Source organism: Puma concolor, chromosome D4 (assembly GCF_028749965.1).
Source record: "Puma concolor isolate L17-30 chromosome D4, mPumCon1.1.hap2, whole genome shotgun sequence".
Taxonomy (NCBI): Eukaryota; Metazoa; Chordata; class Mammalia; order Carnivora; family Felidae; genus Puma; species Puma concolor.
In genome coordinates, this window is record NC_141679.1 from 73116319 (window position 1) to 73143492 (window position 27174).

The 27174-nt window shown below is 40.1% G+C and overlaps 1 protein-coding gene across 1 annotated transcript in view; it reads right to left on the reverse strand.

The window, feature by feature from the left end:
• Positions 1 to 27174, reverse strand: part of SUSD1 (sushi domain containing 1) — a 138715-nt gene that overhangs the window by 53868 nt on the left and 57673 nt on the right. Inside the window, exons 10-11 of the mRNA XM_086683946.1 lie at positions 15217 to 15326; positions 10176 to 10368 (exon numbers count right to left, since the gene is read on the reverse strand). Of these exons, the coding sequence (XP_086540072.1) occupies positions 10176 to 10368; positions 15217 to 15326 (303 nt within the window). The remainder of the gene's footprint in view (positions 1 to 10175; positions 10369 to 15216; positions 15327 to 27174) is intronic.

Here is a 27174-nt window from a genome sequence, read left to right on the forward strand (position 1 = left end):
AATAAAATTTTATTATAGAAACAGGCAACAGGCGAGATGTGGCCCACAGGCTATAAAGAAAACAGATCCAATTAATAAAACAAAACCTTGGCTTTTTTAAAATAAGAGACCAACTGCCAGCTAACTTAATCCACAAAAAAAGGAAGAAAATACAAATAGAGGGAGAACTACTCATTGAAACAGAAGAAAATTCAAACGGTTAAATGAAACTACTTTGCAGACCACTCTGCAAATAAATTTAAAAACAGAGAAAATGGGCACTTCCTAGGAAAATACAGTTTTCTAAAACTGACCCCATTAGACGTAAAAAGTTTAAACAGACCATTTTCCATAAGCAAAAAACTGAGACAGTTATCAAGGAACTACCCCCATGGAAAAGCCCCATGCCTGGACGGTTTCGAGGGGAAATTCTACCTAACCATCCAAGACCAGATAGTCCAAATGCTATGTGAATTGTAACAAAGAAGGAAACCCTTCATATAATGAAGGGCATAATGATGAAGGAAATCTTTCAAATTCTTTTTATGAAGCAAAGAAAATACTAATGCCTAAACCTGATAAAGATGGTACAAAATAGAGAGAAAACTATAAACCAGTATCACTCATGAATACTGGCGCAAAAATGCGGAAGAAAATATTAGTGGAAACAATTCAACACCACAGAAGAAACAAATACACCATAACCAAGTAGGATTTATTTCGGGAAGAGAGAATTGGGGTGGGAGGGTTGTAGGGGGGCTATGAGAGAGAGAGAAATTTGAAATCATACCAAAATTTAAAAGTTAAAGGAAATGAAATAAAAAAGAATATACTGTAGTTAGCTTTCCTTTGCATTGTATTTTTTTTTTATTAAATTTTTTTTTTCAACGTTTATTTATTTTTGGGACAGAGAGAGACAGAGCATGAAAGGGGGAGGGGCAGAGAGAGAGGGAGACACAGAATCGGAAACAGGCTCCAGGCTCTGAGCCATCAGCCCAGAGCCTGATGCGGGGCTCTAACTCACGGACCGCGAGATCGTGACCTGGCTGAAGTCGGACGCTTAACCGACTGCGCCACCCAGGCGCCCCTCCTTTGCATTGTATTAATGGACATTTTAGACTAAGGAGTAAGTGATCTTTTCTCTGATTTCAGCCTAGGAGACAGCAGTCTTGAAGTCTGTGTATACATGATTAGAATATGGAAGTCCTGGGGCGCCTGGGTGGCTCAGTTGGTTAAGTGGCTGACATCAGCTCAGGTCATGATCTTGCGGTCCGTGAGTTCGAGCCCCGCGTCGGGCTCTGTGCTGACCGCTCGGAGCCTGGAGCCTGTTTCGGATTCTGTGTCTCCCTCTCTCTGACCCTTCCCCGTTCATGCTCTGTCTCTCTCTGTCTCAAAAATAAATAAATGTTAAAAAAAATTAAAAAAAAAAAAAGAATATGGAAGTCCTGAAAAGAGTAAGATGAACCCACTGCCTCCAAAGCCATTGAGGACCCATTTAGTGAAGCACTCCAATGTTAAATAACCTATTCATCTTTATTTACCCCATGGGTATGATACCACCAAGCTGGATCTACAATGTCATTATATTATTTTACAATGAAACAACCATTGGGGCACCTGGGTGGCTCAGTCAGTTAAGTGCCCGACTTCAGCTCAGGTCATGATCTCACGGTTTGGGAGTTTGAGCCCTACATCGGGCTATGCGTTGACGGTGCGGACCCTGTTTGGGATTTTCCTTCTCTCTCTCTCATTCTCTCTCTCTCTGTCTCTCTCTCTGTCCCTAACCATTCAAGCACTCTATCTCAGAAGAAGAAGAAGAAGAAGAAGAAGAAGAAGAAGGAGGAGGAGGAGGAGGAGGAGGAGGAGGAGGAGGAGGAGGAGGAGAGGAGAGGGGAGGGAAGAGGCAGAAAGACTTCAGACATAACTCTCCTACCAGAGAATACTGTTATAATATTTATCATTTTGAAGGAAACTGTCAGAAACAATGTTAAATTTTTTTACCTTTTGTTTGGACTTCAATTCTGTAAATAGGAATCAGTTATGGGGGAAGTTTTATAAGGTCAACACAGATCTCAAATTATGTGTGCTGTTAGAAAACTTAAATCATAAACCACCTTAACAGGGGTGCCTGGGTGACTCAGTCAGTTGAGCATCCGACTCTTGATTTCAGCTCAGGTCATGATACCAGGGTCATGGGATCGAGACCCGCATCAGGCTCCATCATGCTGAGCATGGAGCCTGCTCAAGATTCTCTCTCTCTCCCTCTGCCCCTCACCCCTCTCCACCGATCATGCTTTCTCTCTCTAAAATAAATAAATAAATAAGATTTTAAAGATAAAATAAGCCACCTTAACAGTCATGGTTTTCTACCAGGCAATAGAGGGAAGACTATACTGTTTCCCTTTTTTTTTTAGAAAATGTACCAACAGTATTTTAGAAGTAACTGAGTGCATGCACTCCTCTGCTAAAGAGAACAACAACAACAATAACAACAACAAAAAGAAATATGTTATTCAGGGACACCTGGGTGGCTCAGTCGGTTAAGCGTCCGGGTTCGGCTCAAGTCATGATCTCGCAGTTTGTGAGTTCGAGCCCCATGTCAGGCTCATGCTGCCAGCTCAGAGCTTGGAGCCTGCTTCAGATTCTGTGTCTCCCTCCCTCCCTCCCTCCCTCTCTCTCTCTCTCTCTGCCCCTCCCCCACTTATACTGTCTTTCTCTCCTTCAAAAATAAACATTAAAAAAAATCTCTTATTCATAAACATTATAGTTTTTAAAACACTAATTAGGAGCAGTCTGGACAGTTGGCTTTGCAAGGGAAATAGTGTCAGAAAGAATGGCTAAGCATCAACTATTCTGAAAACGAAATTACTATTTTTATAACTGTTCTATAAACAGTGGTATCATCTTATCATCCTTTAGTTGTCCTTGATGTACATTCTGCATTTTATCTTAGAAGGAACAAGAAGATATAAATCTGTTCAAAGTGGGGAGTTTTACAGTCACTTTGTTGAAATTTTTCTTAAGGCAAATTTGGTATCTGGTTACACCTACCCTGAAATTTGCAGGCTAAAAGTATGTGATCATATTATGTGGAGAGAAATTTGGGGAGTTCAATCACTCATTCAACTGTGCAGGGCAAATTCAAACAATTCCCTTGGTTCAGCTCCACAGGCTCAATCTTCTACCAGAGCTGGGCAGCCTTCTGTTCAGGCACAGACCCCTGTGATTCAACCCAGAACCACTGCCTCCTCAGTACTGATGAGAGAGAACAGTCTGAAGCTCAGTGACACCTACCATGTATCAGATCTGCGTTGAGAAAAACAATATTTAGGACACATGGACTCCAGTCATTCCTCCTCATAATCTAAAATAATCTAATCCTCCCCTGAATCAAGCCAGATCATCAGAGCACAGGCACTTTTAAGGCATCTTTCCTTGTCCACTCAACACTGAACTGTGCTTTCCTGTAATATGAGCCATGCTGACGAGCAATAAAAGAAACAGCCTCATAAAATCCTCTTAAAATGCTGCTTGTACATTTCACTACTTATGAAACCCCCTAGAATTGGAATTCCCATCTGATCACATTGTTGAAAAAAATTGTACTTCTCCCGAGAAACACAGCCTTGTTGTTACCTGAAGGACAATGTAATGGCTCCCTTTCTGATTGGATGGGTCGAAAACTAAACCTAAATTTATGACACACGAATGAACAAATAGGTTGTAAGGATATGGATTAGTCCAACCTTATTCCTACATACTTTGTTATGCCCCTGACTTTGTTTTCATTCTTCTTTAGCTTACATATCTAACTCATTTTATTTTCTATACCCAGGCAGGTCACTTAAAGTTTTTCCTAGAAAACCAAGATGGGATATAAGTAATACTCTTTTGTTTAAAAAATCCTATGTTTAAAAATTTTTTTTAATGTTTATTTTTGAGAATGAGAGACAGACAGAATGCAAGCAGGGGAGGGGCAGAGAGAGAGGGAGACACAGAATCTGAAGCAGGTTCCAGGTTCTGAGCTGTTAGCACAGAGCCTGACATGGGGCTTGAACTCATGAACCGTGAGACTATGACCTGAGCCAAAGTCAGATGCTTACTGACTGAGCCACCTAGGCGCCCCATAAAAAATTCTATGTTTAATATTAATGTAATAAATCACAAAGGAAAAGATCAATAGTACTGACTGCATAAAATCTAAAACTTTTATATGTCAAAAACACCATAAACAAAATTAAAAGAAACTATAAAACAAGAAAAATGTTTGACACAAATAATAATGAAATTCTTACTATACGAATAAGTTGTTTGTATCAATAAGAATACAAAATTGGATAAATTAAATAATAATGGTAAATAAATTGTTCAAGAAATTTGGATGTTGAGGGGCACCTGGTGGCTCAGTCAGTTGAGCATCCAACTCTTGATTTCAGCTCAGGTCATGATCTCAGAGTCATGGAACTGAGCCTTTCTCTCTCTCCCTCTGCCCCTCTCCCTCACTCACAATCTGTCTCTCTCTCCAAAATTTTTTTTTTTTTTAATGTTCATTTATTTTTGAGAGAGTGAGAGAGACAGAGAAAGAGCGCACAAGTGGAGGAGGGGCAGAGAGAGAAAAGGAGACAGAATCTGAAGCAGGATCCAGGCTCCCAGCTGTCAGCACGGAGCCTGACGTGGGGCTCAAACCCAGGAACCGCAAGATGATGACCTGAGCTGAAGTCAGATGAGCCACTTAAGAGCCCCTCTCTTTCTCCAAAATGAAAGAAAGAAAGAAAGAAAGAAAGAAAGAAAGAAAGAAAGAAAGAAAGAAAGAAAGAAAGAAAGAAAGAAAGAAAGAAAGAAAGAAAGAAAGAAAGAGAAAGAAATTTAAATGTTGAAATAAATGAATTTGAAGGAACCTAAAATTGCTTTCCTAACATAGACTCCTAGAACTAGAATAGAACTTTCCTGTTCAACCCTCTAACATTGCAGACATCAATAACTTTGCTCAAGTGTGTTAAAGGTTGCTATTTACCTGTCTTCCATTTCCACAAAAGGAAAGACAATTGTGGTCTGTCTCCACTCCCTACTCACTAATCCTCAAGGATGGAACAATAAATATGTAATCTCACTGGTAAGACACTACCATTCTTTGGGTCACATTTCCTAGTGGGTGGAGTTCATATATCACAGGTCACAGCCCAAACAAGATGCAGATTCTTGGTTTCTGGGACCTGCCTGTTCTCGGGTGCAAGGGGCACATATATCTCCAGTCTCCAAGAGGCAACTAACCAGACTTCACCCATTGCCCTTAGCTTGGGCTAAGCCACGGGAGGGTCCTTTGCAGATCCAATTGCCCATACTCCTGGAGGAAACAAGAGTAGGAAGCCCCATTTGGCCACATACCTAAGTCTCATTCTCTAATATAACTTTTATTGGAAACTCTGTGTTGGAGGTAGTTATCTGGGAATTGGCCCAGGCAATAAAGTTGATATTTCTTATTTGTCATTCTATGGAAAGAAGGGGTAAGATTCAGTCTCTCCCAACTGCAAAATGTAGATACACTGACTGGACCCTGAGTTTATATAAAGACAAGAGCTATCACGGGGGAGCAAAGTACCATGGGGGAAAATGGAGACTCTCAAGTCTCTGTAGCTGAAACTGCAGGAATAGAGGAGATAGATACTCAATTATCAGGAAAACTTCACAAACCAGGAAAAACTTCAACACGAGTTCTTAGGCATGAGCACACTGAGTTATCTTTGGCTACTTTTTTTTTTCCTTTCTATCACTTTATCACATCTTTACATTCAAGAAAGGGCCTTTAAATTACCCAAGAGTAGCTAAGGTCTATACAGTCAGAGCAGTGCTACTCACAACATGGACTAGGAGCACCACCGAGGCCTGGAAGCCTGCCAGAAACGAAAATCTGATGTCCCCACTCCAGATCTACTGAATCTGAACCTCTAGGGTACAGCCCAGGCACCTGTGTTTTAATAAGTTCTTTAGTTATTCTTATGTTATCACAGAGACTCAGACTGGGGATTCTACAGCAATGATTTTTCTTGCATTAAAGTAGATAAAATCCAGTGGGATCATTACAAACTCCAGTGCCAAGAAGGAATCATAAAAGATATAGGCCTAGAATCCTCTGTTTCTAGAAATGAGATTTGCCAAGTCTCAAAAAAAAAAAAAAAAAGGAATGAAATCAGTTTACAAAACAGATTTTGTTCTTACACACAAGACAAGATTAGGAGAGCATGAAGTAAAGTGAAGGAAATCACATCAAGGTGAAGAAAATTTGAAATCCTGTTGGTCCAGCTAGAAAAAAATATGATAAGGATGAGGAAATGCATCCAAATGTAACTGTTCTAAAGAGCCTAGAAAAGATGGGGATATTTACTAGGTTGGGGATAGTGGCTCAAGATCATCAAGGATAAGAAGAGAGGGACTCCTTTGGCAGAAAGAAGAAAATGACACCTGCCCCAACAGGTGCCCAGATTGGGGTATCATTCTATCAAGAGGGGTCTTCTTAGCATTTTAAATAGGGAAGGCAGAGTCAGCATTAATGGGAAACTCCTCAATAACTAGAATTGTGATGCTATGTAGTTAGAGAAAATGTGGACATCCTGGGGCACCTGGGTGGCTCAGTCAGTTAAGCATCCGACTCTTGATTTTGGCTCAGGTCATGATATCATGGTTTGTGAGAATGAGCCCCATGTCAAGCTCTGTGCTGGCAGCACAGACATTGTTTGGGATTCTCTCTCTCCCTCTCTCTCTGTCCCTTCCCAACTCATGTGTGCGCATGTGTTCTCTCTCTCAAAATAAATACTAAATAAACTTTTAAAAAATAGAAAATGTGGACATATTTAAGAAGAGAATGACTAGGGGCACCTGGGTGGCTCAGTTGGTTAAGTGTCCAACTTCAGCTCAGGTCATGAACTCACAGTTCGTGAGTTTGAGTCCCACGTTGGGCTCTGTACTGACAGCTCAGAGCCTGGAGCCTGCTTCAGATTCTGTGTCTCCCTCTCTCTCTGCCCCTCCCCAGCTTTCTCTCTCTCTCTCTCTCTCTCTCTCTCAAAAATAAAAAAAATATTCAAAAAAAATTTTTTTAAAAAGAAGAGAATGACTAGAAAAATCAGTGAATTTTTCATGCACTATTAAATTAGTTTGAAGTAGCATTGTTCATGTAGCTGGAACAGCAGGTATAGCACAGGCTCTACGGACACCTCCCTGGGCAGTGCAAGGAATTAGAACTTGAGGAAGAAGGAACAGAAAAACAGGTGCATTAGGGAGGATCCAGGGAGAAAGACAGTTGATCAGACCCAGGCCTGGGTTATAGGTTGCACTGAACAGAAATATGTACCTCCTAATGACATTAAAGGTGAGCAGGATTTATCTGAGCACGGGATGATGCTGGCAGATCCAGAACTCTCTGGCATCATTCTCTCTCTATGGAGACTTCACTGGCCAAATCCAAAGTAGTATGTCAGTAGAACAAAAATCTAAACATGAAAACAAAAGGCAACTATAGGAAAGGAAAGTACTAACAACTAGCAAAAGGAATTGGTCAGACCTGGGGATAGAGAAGTGGGAAAAAGCAGGTTGAAAGCCTACAGTGGGCATCATCAGAGGGAACTGATGCTGGAGGCTTACCCCCTGCAGAAAAGGAACTGGTGGCCGGAAGGGCTGCTGCAGTGCCCATTAAGGAAGCGCAGGCGGCTGAGTCTTTAAAAAGTCAGTTCTAAGGAAAGGTGGGGCCTGGGTGAACACCACTAACCTAGTGCACTTCCTGGACCTCATTAGACCAGTGAAAGCACAAGTTCCAGAAACTCAAAGCAGCTCAAGGATCAGCTGAGGATAATTCTCCAGGCGACAAATGCAAAAACTCCTAACCACGAAGCAGCACTCAGAGGCAAGGCATTCAGTAATACGAACCCCAGGAGCTCAGAACTAAAACGATTCTCAAGATCTTTCTGGGGAGAGAGAAATTGAGAGAAAAGGGCAGGAAACTGCAATGGTGAAGGAGGCATGCAAGACAGTGCAATTCATTTGAAGACTTTCCTACTATTCCTCCCACTATACCATAGGGTACCCTGCCCACAAAGCAAGGAGGGTCCTTCACTAGAGATAAAGATCTTCAGCGATGGATAGAAACAGGGCCTGAAGGAGAAATGAAAATGAAAAGGTGCTAAATACTTGAGGTGGGCACCAAGAAAGACCTGGAGCCACCATGGCAAAGTTCTAAAATTTTCCACAGAAGAGGATCTCCCTCCCCACAAAAACATATGGCAAGACTACTGTCAGACAGAATCCAAGTAACTTTATGAAAGAGACCATTTCCCAAACTAAGTTCAAATTCACAAGTGGTGGACTCCAAATTGCTTGGGAACCTATAGAGGCTGAAAGACCACGTGCTAGATTATACTTACCAATGGTAATTTGGGATCCACCTTGTAAGGAGAAGGTAACAATGGACTTACTTTCTGAATTTGACACCATGGGACTCTGATTATATTCAGGCTACAGTTTAGACCTCACCTCTTACCACTTTCTCCAGCTCACCCTGCTCCAGCCATATTAGCTTCCTTGATGTTCCTAGAACATGTCAAGGACATGCCTCTCTCAAGACTTTGTCACTTGGCGTCCTCCTTATGCATGGCTTACTCCCTCACTTCCTCCAGATCTGTGCTTAAATGTCACTTTATAATAGAGGCCTTCCCTGACCATTCATTGTCACTCCCTTTGCCATGCTTTATTCTTCATTTTAATACTAAGCCCCACTTAACATCTGATTTATTTCCTTACTTGTTTATCTCTCGCTATCCTGACCTTCTGACTCCCACGCCATGACAGCTGGGACTGTTTTATCGCTGCTATGATGTCAGCTATTAGAACCTGCCTGACACATAGTAGGTAAGAAATAAACATGCATTAAATGAATGCATTTATGCATCATTGGAAGTTTTTGTTCACGGTCCAAGCTTGGCAAAAAGCAAGGTGGGTCTGGACTGACTATGCACTGGGTTCATAGAGCATAATTTTGCTTTTTTCTTTTGAATAACTAAATAATTAGTGAGAAACAGTGGAATTTCTGATTAAGAATGAGGGCCCTGGAGCCAGACTGCTGTGTTCAAATCACTAGGTTTGTGATCTTGGACAAACTGTTTAACTTCTCTGCGCCTCATGATCTTTGTCTATGAAATGGGAATAATGGGGTGCCTGGATGGCTCAGTCAGTTAAGCATCCAACTCTTGAGCTTGGCTCAGGTCATGATCTCACAGTTAGTGGGATTGAGCCCTGCATCAGGCTCTGTGCTGTCACCACCGGAGCCTGCTTGGGATTCTCTCTCTCCCTCTCCCGCTGCCCCTTCCTCACTCTCTAGCTCTCTTTCTCTCTCAAAATAAATAAATTAAAAAAAAAATTTTTTTTAATGGAGATACAGTTCACACAACATGAAATTAACCACTTTCAAGTGTACAATTTAGTGACATTTAGTAAGTTCACAATGTTGGGCAACCATCACATAATTCTGCTTTTCTTCCCTCAGAACAATGGTTAGTCTGGGAGAGAAGTATCAGGAAGGTAGGAGCAGGATCTACCCTATTCAACTGCATTCCTTCAAAGGTGGCAGCCTCTCCACCCATCGATTTGTTAAACCCAATGGATTCAAGAACAAAACAATTCTGTGACCCTCCCCACTAGTGAGAGCTGTGCAGTTGACACAGCTGGCCTTTATCTGGCTTCCTCACAAGGGCACATGGCCCTTTCCTAAGAAGCCTGACCTTCATTAGGCCACTGCTCTCTATGTCAGGTTCATATGCTCATACACAGTCTAGTCATAAGGCCTCTTTGTCCCAGCTCACATTCATGATCTCCTGGAATTTGGTTCTAGTTGTCCATATGGTCTACCCTTGGAGCTCAGCTATCTTCAAGTCTGGGTAAAAGACAGTAGACCTTACAGGTATTTTCAATCCATCACTGTCAGAGAGCCCTAAATAACACAGTCCATTCCTGATCTGTACCCTCTAGGAGCCAGAACCCCTGTGGGAAAGGAGTAGGTGGTAAGATTCAGGCACTCTGAAGCCCAGAAAAAGTTGGTGGTCATTAGAAACAGAACCCAAGTCTCTTGCCTCCCAGACGAGCATTCCCAACATTGTGTAATTCACATATTTCTCTTGTCCTGAGCCACAAAACAGAAAGACACACACACCCACCTGCTGGTGCAGTTGTCATTGTTATTTGCACTGAGTGCTGCTCAGAAGATCCCAGTAGAGTGATATTCACTGTGTAATCCGCTGCTGGGTACAGGTCTAAACACACTACTGGAGCTTGTTCCTTCGTTGTGAAGTTAAATGATGTGGCATGATAAAAATTATTCAGATACCACCTCTGACCCAGAACTTTAAACTGTCACGAGATTAAAATAAAGTGTTGCATTAAATTTCCTGTTGGCTTGCAGATATATAGACTATAAGCAAAATGGAGATAAAGCAAGAAGTTCATTCTATTAGTCTTCACCCACTTAGAATCATTTTTAATACCATAGCGAGCTAAACCAGGATGGACTTTACAAAGCTACCTTACCTATCCTATTCAACGTCCCCCTCAACCAGCTATAGGGCAGAGCTTAAAATGCATAACTGCATCTCACATGAACAAAACATAGGCTACCCTAAGGTAATCCATTGATATCCTCCCAGGTAAAGAAGATTGCACCGGAGGGGCACCTGGGTGGCTCAGTCAATTGAGTGTCTGACTTCAGCTCAAGTCATTATCTGACAGTGGGTTTGTGGGTTCAAGCCCCTCATTGGACTCCATGCTCAGAACCTGCTTGGGATTCTCTCTCTCTCCCTCTGTCTCTGCCCCAATCCCGCTCATGCTTTCTCTCTCAAAATGAATGAATAAACTTAAAAACATTTTTAAAAATACTTTAAAATTAAAAAAAAAATACTTTACAAGACTGCACTGGAGCTATTGGGCAAAATTCTTTTATTTTCATTCATAAAGAATCCATCGACAAGCCTCACAAAGTAGAATTTTTTAACTTTATGAGGACTCCTCCAAATTCAAAGCAACTGCTCAATGGTCCTTCACTTGGTCCTTCCTATTAGAGCTCTGATAAAAGAGTGTTTGGTTCATGGATTCATCATGCACGCTGTTAACCCAATAATACCCTACCCACTGCCGACCCAAGATGCATGTATAATATAGGGATTTAAGAGGAAAAAAATATGTGAAGGTCCCAGAAGTAATATGATAAACCCTTGATCAATCAGTGTGCTACAGCTGGACATCTTTGTGTTTAGTATTTCCTTTGATGCTCATGTCACTGGCTATACCACCCCCATCCCTCCTCATTCCTTGCCAATCTTCCATAGTCATCCAAGACCCTGACACCAGGCGCTTTGGGAGATTCCTCTCTCCTCAATTCCTACCATTATCTTCGGTAACTTAAAGATCCTTATAAATAAGCCATCAAAACTTGGCCTCAGAGTTCCTTGAGCTCAATGTTATAAAGTTCCTTCACTCCACATTAGCTACTCATATCCATGGCCACATCCCAGACTGTGTCACGCTGAGTTGCTCCAAGATCTCACAAGCCCCTATCTTTCTGAACCACTTGCCCATTATTCCTCATCTCTCTCAAGAGAGAGATTTCTTCCCCCAAGATCTTCTACCAGTATTCTACCACCCCAGTCCTCATCTTCCCCAACTCTCTCAGGTACCACTGTCTATCACTTCAATTATTCTCTTGTCCAGTACCCTCAATCCCCTTGCCCATTGGTTCTCAATTCTACCCACTCTAGAAAATGCAAAACACAGTGGGTCAATCCAGACACTTGACTTCACCAGTTCTACATTCAGGCTGCTGCCATCTGCTGGAGAAGACCTCACAACTATGGAGGCTGCATTTCTACACAGTCTCATCCTAAACTCCACGTGGTTTAGTCTACAGACAAAAAATTACTTTCTGTTTACAAATTTGAATCACACTGCATGCATGATTCTATACTGAAGTTATTTTATTTAAAAATATATTGTAGGGGCGCCTGGGTGGCTCAGTCGGTTGGGCGTCCGACTTCAGCTCAGGTCATGATCTCATGGTCCGTGAGTTCAAGCCCCACGATGGGCTCTGTGCTGTCAGTTCAGAGCCTGGAGCTTGCTTTGGATTCTGTGTGTGTGTGTGTGTCTCTCTCTCTGCTCCTCCCCCACTCACACTCTATCAAAAAATTAATAAATGGTAAAAAAAATTTTTTTAACATATATTGTAAAGACTGTCATTAATTCGTTCTCTAAATAGATATACAGAGCATACAGCATTGGGTATACAATGGCAAATAAGATAAGGTCCTAACCTCAAGGAACTCACAGATGAGTATCTAGGCAAACAAAATACCCAGGGAGGGGGCACCTGGGTGGCTCAGTCAGCTGAGTATCTTTTCTCTTGACTCTGGCTCAGGTCATGATCTCAGGGTTTGTGAGTTCGAGCCCCACATCAGGCTCTATCTGCACTGACAGTGAAGTCTGCTTGGGATTCTCTCTCTCTCTCTCTCTCTCTCTCTCTCTCTCTCTCTCTCTCCCCCTCTCTCCCTCTCAAATAAATAAACATTTAAAAAGAAGTTTTTAAACACTGAGGGAGAAATGCTATAATACATGAGGCTGTAGGAGCACTCAGGAGGAACACCTCATCCTCCTCTTTAGGGATGGGGAAAAGCTTCCCTATCTTAATTATGGACCAGAGGAGAAATTAGCATTAACCAAGTGAGTTAGGGGGTAGGAAAAACTATTCAGAGATCAGGAACAGCATTTGGGACAGGAAGTCAGCGAAGGTGTCCCACCAGGGTTGCTGACTGAGCTGAGCCTTGAGGATAAATAGGAGGCAGCCAGGTAGGATAAGGGAAGGAAGGACACTGCTGGTAGGAGGGTCACATACATGAAGACACACTGCAAAAGAACACAAGAAGCTAATCAGGGAGTACGGGGCTTAGAGCTTATAGAACCAATGAGGCCTGAAGAAACCGATTTAGGACTTAACAGCATGGAGACAGTGAAGGAAATAAAGAGATTGGATAAGATGGCTCAAAGTGGGGTACAGAATGACGAGAGAATGGGCAAGGAACAACCTTGAGGGTAATCAGATTTAAGGGACAGGCAGAGGAAAGGAATCCTGGGAGGGAGAGACTGAGAGGGTCTCCAGTAGCAAATGCTGTCCAGTGTGAGGTAGAACCTATTTCATGTCTGCATAGTGGTCTATCAGATGAATGTATGATTCTCTACTTAACCAAATCCCTACTGATGAACATTTAAGTTGTTTCCAATTTCCCCTATTATAAATAAAGCTTCCGAGAACAGCATAATCTTTCTGTATATGTCTGTCTGCATAATTAATTACAGTCCATTTCCAAAAATTTACTGATAGATGCTAACAAATAACTATTCTGGAAAAGTCATGACAGTTTCAGTGGCCAGCAGCTGTGGAGAACAGTATTCTATGCTCAAAGAAGAATCATGGTGTCGGGGCGCCTGGGTGGCGCAGTCGGTTAAGCGTCCGACTTCAGCCAGGTCACGATCTCGCGGTCCGTGAGTTCAAGCCCCGCGTCAGGCTCTGGGCTGATGGCTCAGAGCCTGGAGCCTGTTTCCGATTCTGTGTCTCCCTCTCTCTCTGCCCCTCCCCCGTTCATGCTCTGTCTCTCTCTGTCCCAAAAATAAATAAACGTTGAAAAAAAAATTTAAAAAAAAAAAAAAAAAAAAAAGAAGAATCATGGTGTCTCATGGCTTAATTTGTTTTTCTTTTTTGGCTTACACTAACAGGTGTTCATTTGCATTTTTATAATACATATATATTCTATACTGTCTTTGCAAACTGCCTTTATTGGGTGGGGGGTTGGTTTGGGGTTTTTTTTGTTGTTGTTGTTTTGAGAGAGAAAGAGTGCATGAGCAGGGTAGAGGGGCAGTAAGAGAGAGAGAGAGAGAGAGAGAGAGAGAGAATCTCAAGCAGGCCCCTTGCTCAGTGTGGAGCCCAACTCAGGGCTCAATCCCACGACCCTGGGATCACGACCTGAAACAAAATCAGGAGTCGGAAGCTCAACCGATTGAGCCACCCAGGAGGCCCTACACTGATTTTTTGACATCATCTGTATCTTAATGTTAATTTTATTTAGGTACTTGAATATGTTTCTAGCCCCTGTATTCTTCCTAATATAAAAATATGAATATTTTGTTCACCAGTTTAAAATCCTTCAGTGACTCCACAGAGACATCAAAATAAGATCCAAACTCCAAATTACAGGGCTGTTCACGATCTAGCCACTGCTTAGGTTTTTGCCTCGTCTCTTGCTATTCTCCCTTGCTTTCTTTGTTCCCTAAGAGAACCATGTTCCCTAAGACTCAATATGCTACTCTACTTGCCCACAGTGTCCTTCTTCACCTTTATCCCACATCATTGTGGGATAAAAAAAAAATGTTTAAAACCGGGGGGGGGGGGGGGTTGTTACCTGGGTGGCTCAGTCGGTCAAGCATCTGACTTGGGCTCAGGTCATGATCTCGCAGTTCGTGAATTCGAGCCCCGCATTGGGCTCTGTGCTGACAGCTCTGAGCCTGGAGCCTGCTTCAGATTCTGTGTCTCCCTCCCTCTCCGCCCCTCCCCCGCTCATGCTTACTCACTCGTGCTCTCTCTCTCAAAAATAAATATTAAAAAAAAAAAACAAAAACAACACTTTACCTTAGTGTGACTGATACATTATATTGTTTTGGTAAATGGCTAATGAATTAATTAACTTTAATTTAATACTTAGTCTACTCTGCCAAATGACTTGCTAGGCACTAAAAATGACATAAAATAAAAACTCTCAGTTCCTACCTGAGTTTATTTATAATTTTGAGATGTGTTGACTTTTAAAAAGTCAAGTTAAATGGGGACCAATAGCCATGCAAGGAGTTTCTTAAAGATCTGCAAGTATGAATTTGATGATAAAATAAGCTGTAATTATAAAATGCATAAAATAATAAAACATACACATGTGAAATACCAGACAGGGAAACCGATAGCAAGTCACCAAATACGGTGTCTTCCTCCAATTTAACCCCTCACTTGGCATCCATCTCACATCTCATATCCATCTCTAGCGACAAAAATCAAACTGTCTAGACATTCATTCCATCAGTGTTTTTAAATACTTTGGATCCTCACTTGGAGAGCACCCAAATTTTTAAGTGACACAGTACTTTGACAGACAGCATGAGAGATCTTCTTACTTGGTACGTTTGTTCTGATCCAGCTTTCCTAGGGCCCCTGCTCAGTTTCAAACAAGCTTCGCTGAATATTGAAATATTGAAAGTTGCATCATCTTCTGAGAGATCATCTTCTAAAAGATAAGATATGTGGACAGGTTGTATATCTTAGCAAAACATATCTTGGCTAAGTAACATTTGAAACTGACACCTTATAAAAGCCAACAGGGTGTTTAACAGCAAGGGTATCACATTTGGCTTCAAGTCCTGGCTCCACAACTTCTTAATTGCATGACCTTAGCTAAGTCACTTAAGCCCTCCAAACCTCAGTGTCCTTCTTTGTGAAATCCAGTAATCTGACTTGCTTTTCCTTACATCACAGGCTACTGAGAGAATCAGATGAAATAATTCATATTTAAAAATCCATGTAAACTAATAGGGGGCCCCTCAGTGGCTCAGTCAGTTAAGCGTCTCACTCTTGATTTCAGCGCAGGTTATGGTCTCACGGTCCGTGAAAGATCAAACCTCATGTCGGGCTCTGTGCTGACAGGGAGGAGCCTACTTGGGATCCTCTCTCCCCTTCTCTATCTGCCCCTCTCCTGCTTGCTCTCTTTCTCTCTCAAAATAAATAAACAAACATTAAAAAAAAGTAATCAATGTAATCTAATAAAGCTGTGATACTTTTAGAAAGTTGGATATCACTTGGATAGTCCATATGTAAAATGTCATGGAGGGAAATGTGTCAAAAGCTAGAAAGTCTGAGAATAAGGAAAAGATCAATAGAAGTCAAAGAGCATGGATTAGAACTCTCAGAGTGGGGGCTTCCTACCTAGAAGATGATCAGAAAGTAGATGGCCAGGCAAGATGTTTGCTTCATAGCAGGCAGTATTTCAAGAGCTACTCAGAGAACTAAGGCCGTAACATAATCAGAGAGCAGACTTATTTCAACCGCTGATTTAAAAAAAAAAAAAAAAGTAATTTTATACCTCCTCCAGTCTAATTTATTCCTTCAATGTTCTAGTTTCTTCACGTGTCATTGAGAGTGAAGAGGTTTGTTACTAATGAGTAAAAAACTCACAGGGACACCTGAGTGGCTCAGTTGGTTGAGCATCTGACTCCTGATTTTGGCTCAGGTCATGATCCCAGAGTCATGGGATCAAGCCCCATGTCCAGCTCTGTGCTGAGTGTGGAGCCTGCTTAAGATTCCCTCTCTCCCCCTCTGCTCCTCTACCCCATTTATGTGTTCTCCCTCACTCTCTCAAAACAAAAAACAAAAACAAAAAAACACCTTACAGAATGTCTAGGAATACCATGGCTAATTTGCAAGGAAAAGCAAGTTTCCTAACAAGTCAGTACATTTTTGTCAAATGAGAAAAAATTTAAATGTCTATCAGAAAGAAGAGGCTTTTTATAACTACCTAGAAAACTACATTTCTCCCATGGGAGTCTCTGCTACCTAAGAAGTAATAATGACAACAAATTATTCAAAATCAAAATTGCCCACAGCATTTTAGATATCACTCACACATGCAGCACAAGGCAATTAGCTGGGAGAAAATATTCTTAGCTATAATTGGAAAATGTAAAACTATGGTTATGAGAGACAATTTGAAGACCTATCTATCACTTGTTCTCCCTTTATCTTCACAACTTTTTAGCTGTTATTTATTTTTTTCAAAAAGTTTATTTATTTTTAGAGAGCCAGAGTGCACAAGAGGGGGAGGGGCAGAGAGTGGGGTTGGGGGGAGAGAAGATTCGAAGCAGGCTCTGTGCCGGCAGCAGTATCTGATGCGGGGCTCAAACTCACAAACTGTGAGATCATGACCTGAGCTGAAGTTGGACGCTTAACCAACTGAGCCACCCAAACGCCCCTATTTATTTATTTTTGAGGAAGAGAGGGAGCTTGAGCAGGGGAGGGTCAGAGAAAGAGGGAGAGAGAGGATCCCAAGCACGCTCCTCGCTGTCAGTGCACAGCCCGACACAGGGCTCAAACTCACAACCCATGATGAGATGATGACCTGAGCTGAAATCGAGAGTTGGACACTTAACCCACTGTGCCACCCAGGCTCAGATTTAAAGATTTTATAAGATCCTTTTAAAGATTTAATAAGGACATCAGAAGCAAAAATTGCTACGTGTGTGCATGATTCTGAGGCACGCCAAATATATGTACGTAAGGACTACCACACACAGTATATGTCTGTTCACAAATGGAACATAAAATAGAAGTACTGCCTGCATAGTTCCCAGCTCAGTATGATTTCTCACTCACAGCCATCATAGTCTGAATTCAGGGGAAGATGGCAATGTGAACAAAGGCATCTGGCTCTCACTTCCCACCCCCAGTCCTGACAGAAGTGACTGAGAATAGTAAAAATGGGTCAAAATTTGCATCTGGGTTAGAAAGAAGGGTGGGTTGACATACACAAGGCATAAACATGAAGATGTTTCTGCTTAGCACCGTGCGGAAGAGACCAGATGAAAGGAAGATACCGAGAGCTACTATGTGCCTTTGCCATCAAGCAAAGGGGCATGATGGCCTCAAAGTGTTCAAGGAAGGAACTGGAGAAGAAACTGGTGCCCACAGAGGTAGGGGCTAGAAGTAAGGACAGCAACAGGACACATAAGTGACGGATGCTCCACTTGGAACAATTTAGCCTCGTAGTTCCTGATCCTATCCGAACATCAGAATGGCCCAGACACAGATCTGAGGTGTGAATACACATCTGTATTTTGTTTTAATTCACCAGGCAATGCTGATAGGCAGCCAGGGTAAAAAGTAATATATACTACTATTACAACTACTAGTAGTAGTAATAATAATAATAGTCCTTCCTTAGCATACTGGAGACCAGTGACATGGAACGACTTCTACACGGAGGCCCAGGGACCTGGAGGTCCCACCTGACAGAGAGCCTGTGTTGGCAGAAGGAGGGACTCCGTGCTCTCCTGCCTCTGTAGACCACAGCATCACAATGAAGTCGGACAACGGACACTGTCCGAGAGCACCAGTTTCACTAATCAAGACAGCGAAGTGCTCAGAAATAAAGCTCAAGCCAGTGGGCTTTCTCACAGCTAGTTGTTTCCTGAAGGATGCTGGATTATCCAATCAGCAGAAAATCCTTCAAGATGAGATGTGACAAAAGCACACACTAATATCATCCAATAAAAAGCAAAGTGAGAGAGAATGCCATCCATTTTATTATGAGGGAAATATCAGACCTAGATAAAACTTTTATTACTTATTGTAATAAAGTAACAAGATTACTTATTGTAATCTAGAAAAAAATAAGTAATCTAGAAATAATCTAGAAAATAATCTAGAAGTAATCTAGAAAAATAAATAATCTAGAAAAAAAAAAAAGCCTGTGAAACAATTCTACAAAGAGGCAAAGAATAAATATTCTTTGAAAAACAATTGGATTGCTTGGGTGGCTCAGTCAGTTAAGCATCTGACTCTTGATTTTAGCTCACTGATGATCTTGTGGCTCATGAGATCAAGCCCTGCATCAGGCTCTGCTTAGGATTCTCTCTCGCTCTCTCTCTGCCCTTCTCCTCTTGCAGCTGCGCGCGCGCTCGCTCTCTCTCAAAAATAAATAAATATTTTAAAAATAAATAAAAGTTTAAAAATATTGAGCAAAGTAATAGTATAATTAGGCAACATCTGTTTTGTAACTTCAGTAAAAAAATTTTAAAGATAGATTAAAACGGGATAAAGGATGAGTTAATAAGAGAATGCAATAGCAGAAAGGAAATTGGTTGAGAGGCAAAAAGAAAAAGAAAACATGGCTGGCTCAGTCTGTAGGGCATGTGACTCTCGATCTAGGGACTCTCGATCTGGGGGGTTGTTGAGTTCAAGCCCCATGTTGGGCCTAGAGCTTACTTAAAAAAAAAAAAAAAGGAACCAGATGAGACAAGAAACAAAAGGAAATGCAAGTCCAACAACAGAATTTAAAGTGCATTAGAAATAGTGAAGGCCTGGGGCACCTGGGTGGCGCAGTCGGTTAAGCGTCCGACTTCAGCCAGGTCACGATCTCGCGGTCCGTGAGTTCGAGCCCCGCGTCAGGCTCTGGGCTGATGGCTCAGAGCCTGGAGCCTGTTTCCGATTCTGTGTCTCCCTCTCTCTCTGCCCCTCCCCCGTTCATGCTCTGTCTCTCTCTGTCCCAAAAATAAATAAAAAACATTGAAAAAAAAATTAAAAAAAAAAGAAATAGTGAAGGCCAGGGCGCCTGGGTGGGTCAGTCGACTGAGTGTCCGACTTCGGCTCAGGTCATGATCTCACGGTTGGTGAGTTCAAGCCCACATTAGGCTCTGAGCTGATGGTGCGGGGCCTGCTTGAGATTCTCCCTCTCTCCCTGCCCCCTGCTTGCACTCTCTCTGTCTTTCTCAAAAATAAGTAATAAATTAAAAAAAAAAAAAACTTTTAAAAAATAAACAAAGATACATGTTTAAAATGATTAAAAATAAGAAGCTGGCAGTAAAATGCTGTATTAAGCCAATAACATAAGGGAAGCAAGAGGGGAAGGAAAAAAAGGAAGTACAGAATGCTAAATTCTTTATTCAGGAAGAAATTAACATTATTTCAGAACACTGGTAATCAGAAAAATATATATTCAAATAGGATTTTGTTTGTTTTTTAATGTGTAACATAGAATAAAAACAAAATCTATACTCTCTGAATCACTGAAAAAGAAATTTATGTAGCAAAAAGATAGAAAACAATGGACATAGCAAAGCAACATAAAAAAGAAAAAAAAATTAAGATGACAGAAGAAAGGAAAATCATATTACAAACAACACTAAATGTAAATAAATTGCTTAACTTATCTACTTAATAACAAAACTCTTCTCAGGGTGCCTGGGTGGCTCAGCTAGTTAAGTGTCTGACTTCCGCTCAGGTCATGATCTCATGATTTGTGGGTTTGAGCCCTGCATCGGGCCCTCTACTGTCAGTGCAGAGCCTGCTTCAGACTTCTGTCTCCCTCTCTGCCCTTCCCCTGCTCATGCTCTATCTCTTTCTCTCAAAATAAATATATAAACATTAAAAAAAATGTTTGTAAAGATTCAATTAAAAAAAAACAAAAAGCTTTTCTCAAGAAGGCTCACAGTATATGCTGCTTCCTGGAGTACATCTACAGCAATGTTATTCAGACAGCTTTTAAGAACAAAAGTGTTTAGAATATGGGAATGGGGAAACAAGTGAAGGGGATTAAGAGTACACTAATCATGTGAGCGCCTGGGTGGCTCAGTCAGTTAAGTGTCCGACTTTGGCTCAGGTCATGATCTCGTGGTTCACAAGTTTGAGCCCCGCACAGGGCTCGGTACTGACAGCTCAGAGCCTGGAGCCTGCTTCAGGTTCTGTGTCTCCCTCTCTCTTTGCCCCTCCTCTGTTTGCACTCGGTCTCTCTCTCTCTCTCTCTCTCTCAAAAAAAAAATAAAGACATTAAAATTTTTTTTTAAAAACAGTTATCATGATGAACACTGAGTCATGCATGGAACTTCTGAATCACTATATTGTACACCTGAAACTGATATAACACTGTACATTAACTACACGAAAATTAAAATTTTTCTTATTAAAAAGGAACAACAGTGAACAAAAACATTATGCAAATAGATACACAAAGAAATCAAGAAAACCAATATTGTTATCAAACTATATTCCAAGGCAAAAAATATTATACAGGTTAAAGTAAGCCATTTATTATTAATGAAAGTTAGAATCTGCAATTAAGACATAAATATCATAACATCAAAATGTGTGAAAGAAAACAATTAGGATTTCTGAGAGAAACTGAGAAAAATGGCGATCCAAGTAACCAAAAACCAATAATACAACAAAAAATAGAAGATCTGAATAACTTTATTAATAAAGTTGACTGAAGACCAGATCTTACTCTACTCACAAGCAAACATGATCACAAAACTTTCCCAAATAATAAGCCCCAAGAAAATGTCAATAAGTCCCCCCCAAAAATACCAAAATGTAATAAAACTAGAAATTAACAACAAAGTTAAATGTTAAAAAAAAAACAAAAAGAAAACCTGCCACTTGTATAATTCACTTACAATTAATCCTTCAGTCAATGGGGAAATCAAAATAGCAATTATGTAATGCTTTGAAAGTAAACATAAAGAGAACATATATTAACACACTCATAAACATTTCTTCAACCAAAGAGAAAATCAATCAAAGAGAAAATCAGAATCACAATTATATCATGCCTAGAAAGTAAGGATAAAGAGAATATGTATCAGCGTCTAAGGAATTCTACCAATGCTCAAGTTCAGAAGCATTAAAGACTTTTATGCTCAAACAGGAAAAAATGGAAATATGTTGAATTATACATTCAGTGGAAGAATTTCTTTTTTTTTTTTATTTTTTTTTTTATTTTTATTTTTTTTTCCAACGTTTATTTATTTTTGGGACAGAGAGAGACAGAGCATGAATGGGGGAGGGGCAGAGAGAGAGGGAGACACAGAATCGGAAACAGGCTCCAGGCTCTGAGCCATCAGCCCAGAGCCCGACGCGGGGCTCGAACTCACAGACCGTGAGATCGTGACCTGGCTGAAGTCGGACGCTTAACCGACTGCGCCACCCAGGCGCCCCTAGAATTTCTTAATAGAACAATATATAACCAACTTAAGAGAATCAAGGAGAAAGAAATAATAAAACTAAGGGGAGAAATTAATGACATAGAAAAAGAAAAACACTTAAAAAACCAAGAGTTTATTCTTCAGGGAAAGGAACAGTAATAAAACAGACAACTCAAGCTAAGCTAATCAATTTTTGAGAGAAAACCCAAATTAGGAATCAAAATAACCTGGGGTTATATAACCTGTAACCCCAGAGGAATTGTCAGTAAATATTCCATATGACATTCCACTGATATACTTAAAATCTCAAACATACTCTTTTAGGAAAATACAAATAATGAAAATTGACTGAAGGGTGCGCTGGGGAGGCTCAGTCAGTTACATGTCCGACTCTTGATTTCAACTCAGGTCATGATTTCATGGTTCAGTTCATGAGTTCGAGCCCTGAGTCAGGCTCTGTGCTGACAATATGAAGAATACTTGGGATTCTCTATCTCCCTCTCTCTCTGCCCCTCCCTACTTGTTGGCACTCTCTGTCTCTCTCTCAAAAATAAATAGGGGCACCTGGGTGGCTCAGTCAGTTAAGCATCTCTTGATTTCAGCTAAGGTCATGATCTCATGGTTCATGGGTTCAAGCCCCACCTCAGGCTTTGCACTGACAGCATGCAGAGCCTGTTTGCAATTCTCTCTCTTCTCTCTCTCTGCCCCTCTCCCTGCTTTCACATGAGCTTCCTCTCTCTCTCTCTCTCTCTCTCTCTCAAAATAAATAAACTAAAAAAAATTTTTTTTAATAAAAAACTAAACTTTTTTTAAAAATTAAAAAAAATTGAAGAAATTATAGGAAACATAAACAGATTTTTTAAAAAAGTCATAGCAGAAATTAACAAAGTTATCAAAGAATTATCTCCCAAAAGGGATAAAACCTAACGATCTCAAGAGAAAATGTGTCCAACTTTAGAGGAAGGCAAAATTCCAAAGTGATACAAACTTTTCTAGAGCATAAAAAATATGGAAGACTTCCCAATTCATTTTAAGAGAACTAGCATGAAGCTTATAATGAGATCAGATCACCAAATGTGCAGGATCTAAAGGAAGAGAATGGCAAATCTTTACAACAGTGCATATATGAACAGAAAAGATAAAACTTAAGTAATATTGAGTAAATGTAGAAATGTACTTTTTCCCAGTTGGGATGCCTCCATATAACCCAATTCTCACTAGATTAACTTGCAAATTTAATCCAATTCCACTTAAAATTTCAGGCAGAGGAAAGAGATCTGGAGACATTTAAATACTCAGCCATGGTCACCTAACTCTTCAATGCAGAGTTAAAATGCAAACCACGTCTGTCTGACCCTACAGACCATCTTTTTCTTGGAGAGAAATTACCTTGTAGAGGTGACTGGGTATTAGTAAAAACAGCTGACACTGAACAGCAAGCTGTCATTTTGACTAAATAATGACACACGAGTTTGAAGTCTTTTCAATAAGACCTATTCCCTAGAAAAACTAAAACTATAAAACAAGTAACAAAACGTCAGTAAATACACATCTATCAATAATTACTTTGAATGTAAATGGACTAAATGCTCCAACCGATAGATATAGGGTGAGAGAAGAGATTAAACAACAATACCCATCTATATGCTGCCTACAAGAGACTCATTTCAGACGTATAGACACCTGCAGATTGAAAGCAAGGGGGTGGAGAAACATCTATCATGCAAATAGACGTCAAAAGAAAGCTGAAGTAGCAATACTTAAAATGGAAAAAGACTTTAAAACAAAGACTGTAAAAAGAGACAAAGAAGGACACTTTGTAATAATAAAGGGGACAATCCTACAAGACAATAGATCAATTGTAAGTATTTATGCACCCAACATGAAAGCACTCAATACATAAACCAGTTAATAACAAACATAAAGGAACTAATCAATAGTAGTACAATAATAGGAGGGGACTTTAACACCCCACTTACATCAATGAACAGATCGTTCATACAGAAAATCAACAAGGAAAAAGCGGCTTTGAATGATATACTGGAACAGATGGATTTAACAGATATATTCAGAATATTCCATCCTAAAACAGCAGAATACACATTCTTTGCAAGTGCACATGGAACCTTCTCCAGAATAGACCATATAACAGTCCACAAAACAAATCTCAACAAATTCAAAATGACAGAAGCTGTACCATGCATCTTTTCTGACCACAGCGCTATGAAATGAGAAATCAACCACAAAAAACAAATTTGGAAAGGGTACAAATACATGGAGGTTAAATAACATGCTACTAAACAATGAATGGGGTCCACCAAGAAATCAAAGAAAACAAAAATTACATGGAAATAAATAAAAATGAAAACATAATGACCCCAAATCCTTGGGATGCAGGAAAGCAATTCTAAGAGGCAAGATTATAATAATACAGTCCTACCTCAAGAAGCAAGAAAAATCTCACATAAACAACCTAAGTCCTAAAGGTGCTAGAAAAAGAGCAACAAACAAAACCTAAACCCAGAAGGAAGTAATAAAGATTAGAGTAGAAGTAAATGATATAGAAACCAAAAAACAATAGAACAGAACAATGAAAGCTGGTTCTTTGTAAAGATCAACAAAATTGATAAACCTATAGCCAGACCGTTCCCCCCCCCAAAAAAAAAGAGAGAGAAAGAGAGAGAGGACTCAAATAAACAAAACCACAAATGAGAGAGAAGAAATAACAACCAACACCAGAGAAATACAAACTCTTGTAAGAGAATATTAGGAAAACTATATGTCAATAAACTGGACAACCTAGAAGAAATGGATACATTCCTAGAAACATATAATCTACCAAAACTGAAACAGGAATAAATAGAAAATTTGAACAGACCAATAACCAGCCAAGAAATTAAATCAGTAATCAATAAACTCCCAACAAACAAAAGTCCAGGACCAGATGGCTTCACAGGTGAATTCTACTGAACATTTAAAGAAGAGTCAATACCCATTCCTCTCAAACTATTCCAAAAAATAGAAGAGGGAGGAAAAGTTCCAAATTAATTCTATTAGGCCAGTATCATCTTGATACCAAAGCCAGATAAAGACACCACAAAAGAAAGAGAACTACAGGTCAATATCTCTGATGAACATGGATGCAAAAACCCTCAAGAAAATACTAGCAAATGAATTGAACAATGCATTAAAAAAAATCATTCACCACAAACAAGTGGGATTTATTCCTGGAATGCAAAAGTATCTCAATATTCACAAATCAATCAACATGATACATCACATCAATAAGAGAACGTATAAGAACCATATGATCATTTCAATAGATGCAGATAAAGTATTTGACAAAGTACAACATCTACTCATGATAAAAAAAAACCCACAGCAAAGTAGGTTTAGAGGGAACATACCTCAACATAATACAGGCCACGTATGAAAAACCCACAGCTAACATCATCCCTAATGGGGAAACACTGAGAGCTTTTCCCCTAATGTCAAGAACAAGATAAGGATGTTCACTCTCAACACTCTTATTCAACATAATACTTAAAGTCCTAGCCACAACAATCAGACAAAAAGAAATAAAAGGCATCCAAATTGGTAACAAAGAAGTAAAACTTTCACTATTTACAGATGACATGATACTACATATAGTAAACCCTAAAAACTCCACCAAAAAACTGCTAGAACTGATAAATTCAGCAAAGTCACAGGATACAGAATCAACGTACAGAAATCTTTTGCACCAATAATGAAGCAGCAGGAAGACAAATTAAGAAAACAATCCTATTTACAATTCCATGAAAAACAATAAAATACCTAGGACTAAACATAACCAAAGAGGTGAAAGAAAACTATAAAACCCTGATGAAAAAAAATTGATGATAACACAAATAAATGGAAAGACATTCCATGGTCATGGGTTGAAGGAACAAATATTGTGGGGTACCTGGGTGATGCAGTCAGTTAAACATCAACTTTTGATTTCAACTCAGGTCATGATTTCATGGTTCATGGGATTGAGCCCCATGTCGGGCTCTGTGCTGACAGCTCAGAGCCTGGAGCCTGTTTCGGATTCTGTGTCTCCCTCTCTCTCTGACCCTCCCCTGTTCATGCTCTGTCTCTCACAGTCTCAAAAATAAATAAAAACATCAAAAAAAAATTTTTTTTAAATAAATAAATGTGAGACCTGAAACCACAAAAATCCTATAAGAAAGCACAGTCAGTAATTTCTCTGACATCAATCATAGCAACATTTTTCTAGATATGTCTCCTAAGGCAAGGAAAACAAAAACAAAATAAACTACTGGGACTACATCAAAATGAAAATCTCTGCAGAGTAAAGCAAACAATCAACCAAACTAAAAGGCAACCAACAGAATGGGAGAAATATCTACAAATGACATACCAATAAAAAGTATTCAAAATATATAAAGAACTGATACAACTCAATACCCGAAGAACAAATAACCCAATTAATTTAAAAAGGGGCAGAAGACATTAACAGACATTTCTCCAAAGAAGACATACAGATGGCCAACAGATAGATGAAAAGATGCTCAACATCACTCATCGCCAGGGAAATACAAATCAAAACCACAATGACATATGACCTCACACCTGTCAGAATGGCTAATATCAACAAAACAAGGAACAACAAGTGTTACTGAGGTTGTGGAGAAAAAGGAACCCTCATGCACTGTTGGTAGGAATGCAAACTGGTGAAGCCACTGTGGAAAACAGTATGGAGGTTCCTCAAAAAGTTAAACACTGAACTACCCCTATGGCCCAGTAATCACATCATTGGGTATTTTATCCCAAAAATACAAAAACACCAATTCAAAGGGATACGTGCAACCCTATGTTTATCACAACATTATTTACAATACCAAGACATGGAAGCAGCCCAAGTATCTGTTGACTGATGAATGGATAAAGATGTGGCATGCGTGCATGCACATGCGCGCACACACACACACACACACACAGAGGAATATTATTCAACCATAAAAAAGAATGAAATCTTGCCATTTGCAATGACATGGATGGAGCTAGAGAGTGTAATGCTAAGTAAAATAAATCAGAAAAACACAAATACTATATGATCTCACTCATATGTAGAATTTAAGAAACAAAACAAATGACAAAAGGAAAGAGAGAGAGAAACCAAGAAACAGACTCCTAAGTATAGGGAACAAACTGACGGTTACCAGAGAGGAGGGAGGTGATGAAACAGGTGAAGGGTATTAAGAGTACACTTATCGTGGAATGCACTTATTGTTGGTTAAGTGGCTGATTTCGGCTCAGGTCATGATTTCATGGTTCGTGAGTTCAAGACCCACATCAGCTCACTGCTGTCAGTGCAGAGGCTCACTGCTGTCAGTGCAG